A 5,713-nucleotide genomic window follows, 5' to 3' on the forward strand; every position below is an offset into this window, starting at 1 on the left:
ATAGTATCATGATTGAGACATAGGTGCTATCATATGAAATCTTAGGATTAAAATTTGACATTTTCCAACATGTCCTCCCCTATTTACATCATTCGTAATTTATCTCCTTCATGTTAGTCTAGTGATGAGAACGGATTGACATGACACTGGGACAAACGAATCATTTTTTTTCACATGGATTCATATATAAAATAGTTTTTTAAAATCATTTAGAAAATATGTTTTTTAAAATTTAATTTATATGGATCCTTTTATCGAGAAAAATATAGCATGCATGAAGATTTATTTAGCAAAGTAAAATAAAACGCATAATCACTCATCGTGAAACAGAGTGACGCTGTACTCGACGACGGCGTCGCCTGTGGTGGCGTTGACGGAGTAAGTCCGCAGGTTAGCAAACCCTTGCGCCATCCGGAACTTTCCCCGGCCGCCGACCACGGCTACCTCACGGTCCCTGTCCAGTATGGGATTCTGCGAGAACACGCTGAAGGAGCTGCCGTTGAACGGCCCAGCCGTGAAGCCGTAGTCCAGGCCCATCACGAGAATCGGAGACTGCCAAGACGCCGACACGTAGATGCCCCGCGCGTAGCCCACTACCGGCGAGTCCGCCTCGGGGCCCTCCGTAAGCGGGTCGTCGACGACGGACACGTCTCCGAAGGCGCCGTTCGGGCCGGTGCGGCCGGAGCGGCGGGCGACGAGGACGGCGCTGGGGTCGGGCCCGCTGAGGATGTCATGAAAGAAGAAGTGGAGGTTGGTGGTGACCTTCTTGGCTTCCGTGGACTGGTGGAAGCATTGAGCCGCCAAGAAGGCGAGAAGAATTAGAAAGGGAGCCGCTCCTCTGCCTCTGCTCGCCATTGTCGTCTCCAACGTTCTCCTGTTTCTTTGATTTGCAAAAAATCGGGGGCTTTTACGTGATTATATACAGGGAAAATGCAAGACAAATTTGGTAAATTAATATGAGAGGAGATTTCGTGGTATCAGGAAGTAGCCATTTATTGGAATGTGGACTCAATTTTGATTGTAAAAGGAAAAATTGATTAAAAAAAATTGAAGATTTTTCCTATTCTTGATTATTTTTGCATGGAAACAAATTATTACCTTAGCCTGTTATGGAAGCCTTATAAATCTTTGAAGATAAACATTTTTGAAGAAATTTTATGTTTTCTTTGATATCATTTAAGACACTAATAGAGACTCACATTATTAAAATTATATCACATTATTAATTTGTTAAATATTAACAATTATTTAAATAACAAAAGGTTTTTAATATATTATTATATTAGTTTTTTTTTAAAAAAATTTACTTGGATGTCAAGACAGATAATGTGGTATATTAGGTATGCTAATTAAGATAATTGAACCTAACAAAACTTTTAAATTAAAATAAAACAAATCAAAATCTGAGAAGGAAGGAGAATAACAAATTATGGAATTGACTATTTTAAATGAGAATAACGAATTATGGAATTGAGTATTTTAAATTGTCAATTCAAAGTTCCAGTTCAGACATAATCAAATTTTTTATTTAATCAATTTAATCTGTGTAACCTATCCTTAAAATCGAAACTAAATCTATTTGACTGAAATAATCAATATTTTAAAAAAATTGAGAACCGATTAATTTAATTTCACCGACTTTTTGCTCATCTTTAATAATGCCTCCATTAAAAATTATAAGAATTGTAAATGAAAATTATGATAATAAAAATATTTAATTATAAAAGAAATGTGAGTTTAGAGAGGTGAAAAATAAGAGAATAAAAAAAAAAAAGATAATTTCAGTTAGCTTCATTGATTATCTCTGGGGTGATCGATCCGGTCCATGGAAGTTTCTTACTAACCACCAGGATAAATCGGGAAGCGCACGTGGCAGCCAACTCAGACGCCCAACATCTTTTTATTGCGCTCCTTATTTGGAAGAAAATTCCTGTAAATACGTCGTAGCTGGAGATCGAATCGTGGGTGTCTAAATGACAACCTGGATATCCTACTGCGGTACCATACCTCGGGGATGAAAAAAAATTACTTGAGAGGTGTAGGATAAGTGGGAGCCGGCGAGCCGGCGAAATTGAAAAATAAAAGAATAAGAATGATGATGTACTAATTTTTTTTTAAAAAAAATGATGGTAAAATGACAATTTTAAATTAAAGATAATTAAAATAATCTTTAACGAATTATTTTATTCGAAATTGAAGGTATTTAAGTTATTTTGATATAACTGCATTCTCATTTAACTTTTTTTTATACAGATCCAACACATGGGCCGAGCCACCCGCACAGCCTAACCTGTAGAACGTGTCAAACCCGACATCACATGACCCAATCCATATCATGTGAGGTCGAAGCATGCTTAACTCATGCCGCCTGTAATGGATTCCCTAGACCGTCTATTCTGGTCCACTTTTGGATCAGGACAGATGGATTGATGAGATTTAATGATCCACCTATTTAATAAATGGATATTTAATGATCCACCTATTTAAGATAAATGAAGGATCAAAATTAATCCTTATAATTACGGCCCAGACGTTCCGTCCGGCTTGTAATAAATCTTTTATTTGGATAATAATAATTAATAAGGATGGATACCATAATTAAAATATTTTTTTATGCTATATATATATATATATATATATATATATATATATATATATATATATATATATATATATATATATATATAAAAATATAATGTACACAGTACACGACTGTGCACGACAGATCAATTCAATAGGTTTTTTTTTAAAATTTTTTAAAATATTTTTAATTAAAAAAATTAACATTACTTTATATAAATTTTTAATACATTAATATATCCCCTCAACATATTTCAATACTCAATAAATACTTAAATTAATTTTATTTTATTTTATTTTTTAAACCAAACACTGTAACCTAATTGGAAAGTCTGAACTCTAGAGGTAAAATATAAAAAAAAATAATTTTGATACTATAACCCAAAGCCTGAACCCTAGAGATAAAATCTAAAAAAAATAACTTTGATACTATAACCCAAAGTCTGAACCTTAGAGATAAAATCTAAAAAAAAATAGCTTTGATACTATAACCCAAAGCCTGAACCCTAAATAGCTTTGATACTATAACCCAAAGCCTGAACCCTAGAGGTAAAATCTAAAAAAAATAACTTTGATACTATAACCCAAAGTCTGAACCCTAGAAATAAAATTTTTAAACAATATTTTTATTATCTTTTTAATTCAAAAATTATAAAAAAAATTAAAAAAAAAACTAAATTCAAGTGATATCTTGTGCGCGTGCACAGTCGCGCACTGTGCGGACGCGCAGGATATCAACTTCGTGTGTGTATATATATATATATATATATATATATATATATAAAAGTAAAAAAGTAAAGTAAGATGAATATGTTCAATACCATCAAAAAGGGGCATCCCATACGCCTTTTTGCCACCAAAAAAGGGCATCCTTATCAGCGGCTTCCGGTCAATTTACAATGTGACTCACCTACATATTTTATCATATCTTTTTAAAGGTTTATGCCATTGACAATAGAGCATGTCCAGCAGATAAATCGTACTTTAGAAGCTTCCAACTTGCCACATCAGAGATTTGTATGTTTGCTTAAGGAAATGTGTCAAGGACATTTTTTGACTTGTCATTTCCTAAGATTCTTGGGAGAATGTGTGTAGGCTTTGAGATGCATGCACAGACGCTACAGTGATATTATAAAAAGGGATTTCCGTCCATATGGAGGTATGCGTTACTTTGCTATTGAGCATATTCACTATAATTTTTCTACCATTCTCCATTGTATCGAGGACTGACTTGAGCATCGGAGGGTCAACGTCAAGAATCCCTTGTCAGCCCGGCACTAACGCTCTTTGTGTTTCAGGAACACGTGAAGTCTTCTCCTAGTTAACCGCAGAGTCACATCCCCAACCAACCATCTTCTCCGCTTTCGGACAAGATCATATTTGATGTCGTATGTGAGAATTTCACTTGTAGCTGAAACATGAGGATAGAAGACGTTGGACAACTCACCACTGTAATGCTAACTCATGAATATTTAGAGATGTGGATAAGTGCTCGAGCGATAAAGATGGGGCAGCAACAACAAGAAATAACAGCTAACTGTCGAACGCTAAACGATTTGGCAACACCAGCGACAGGCCAAGGAGATGACCCAAGAGCCCGAGTGGAAGATCCCATCAGCTGTAAGCCGAACAACAGGCCGATTGGCGTCCTCCGAGAAGCACCGAATGTGCTAATCTCATATCACCGAGCGTTATTCAGTACACCCTCGGAAGAACAAGGTCGAGAGGACAAGACACAAGGATCCTCTTCAGAGAATGCACCCGCCCGGGATGGGCAGAAAGGCAAAGCACCCCGACTCAATGACTCTCCCGAGGGGGTCAATAGGCAATTCTCCCAAGAAATCCTAGATGATCAATTGCTGCCTCACTATAGGCCACTGACGATCTAAGAGTGCACGAGGGCAACCAACCCAAAAAAAATCTAATCATGTTTGACAACGTTGCCACACTCCACGTACCAATACACTGATGGAGTAAAGTGTCGAATATTTCTCACCATGCTCTCTAAAAACAAGGTAGATCCGCTACCTTAGCGGCCCCCCTAGTCCCGGCCCCACGGATATGGAGGGAGGTTCATGCAGGTACACAGGCCATAGGCGCATGGCGGGGTAAACCCCAGGTCGTCAGTTCCTGAGAATCGACCCCTGACTATTGCGCCAGAGATACCATGCGTCCACCGTCTGCGCTACGCCCTGGGGGCTCTCACCATGCTCTCTAGATTGGTGCAAAGGTGGTTCAAACGCTTGTTGATGAGGTCCATCTGTAGCTTTAAAGACTTTCGAAGGGGTTTCTTACAATATTTTGCTAGCAACCGCCGCTACAAGAAGACGAATGTGAACCTATTTATAGTTAAGCAAGGGCCTAAGGAAACCTTGCAGGCCTACATTAAGAGATTCAACCAAGTGGTCATGGATATCCCATTGGTCATCCCTGAAATTTTGGTAAGTTCCTTTTTCCAAGGACTTATAGATGACAACTTCTTTCGATCACTCATCCGGAAGCCCCTGAGGGTCTTCGACCATCTACTCGGGCGAATTACTAAGTACATTAGTCAGCTCGAAAGAAGGAGGTAATTCCCGAGCCGACGGTTGTCCCGGAGCATTGAGCAGCCCACTTCCACCAACCGCCAAACGAACCTCGAGCGGGAGCAGCGCAGCAACACCAAGAGCCCCGAACCCATGCGGTCTAATATGTTGAGGTTGAGCGGGCAAAATTTACCAAGTCCCAATCGTGGGCGTCGTTATTCTGCAATTATCATCGCTCTACAACTCATAACACCAGAGATTGTCATCATCTCAAACCAAAGTGACACCGACCAACTCCTCCATGATTCTGTTGTTGATCCCCATCTCCTGATCACCACCCATCACCGCCAATCAGGAGGACAACACGAGGGGGACATGCCAACAAATGAACAACACCAGCAGCAACCCCAATGAAGAGATTATCAAAGGCCTATCTGGGAGTCTGCTGAGTGGTCATACCCATCAACCTGGGAAGAAGAGAACTACAGTAACGTCGCTCAAGGCAACATCGGTATGATCGAAGGGGGTCTGACAGACGGTGATTCCAACCAGGCTCGAAAGTCACATGCTCGGTGATTGAAAATTCATATTGTCGGGTGCAGTAAGGA

At 39.0% G+C, this 5,713-nt stretch overlaps 1 protein-coding gene across 1 annotated transcript; it reads right to left on the bottom strand.

Moving 5' to 3' along the window:
• Window positions 1-312: 312 nt before the first annotated feature.
• Window positions 313-883, bottom strand: LOC121995258 (dirigent protein 4-like). Its single transcript, XM_042549041.1, has one exon. It carries the CDS (start codon window positions 853-855, stop codon window positions 313-315), a length of 543 nt encoding a protein of 180 aa, XP_042404975.1. The 5' UTR covers window positions 856-883.
• Between the last annotated feature and the right edge of the window lie 4,830 nt (window positions 884-5,713).

The sequence above is a fragment of the Zingiber officinale genome, chromosome 6A (assembly GCF_018446385.1).
Source record: "Zingiber officinale cultivar Zhangliang chromosome 6A, Zo_v1.1, whole genome shotgun sequence".
Classification (NCBI taxonomy): Eukaryota; Viridiplantae; Streptophyta; class Magnoliopsida; order Zingiberales; family Zingiberaceae; genus Zingiber; species Zingiber officinale.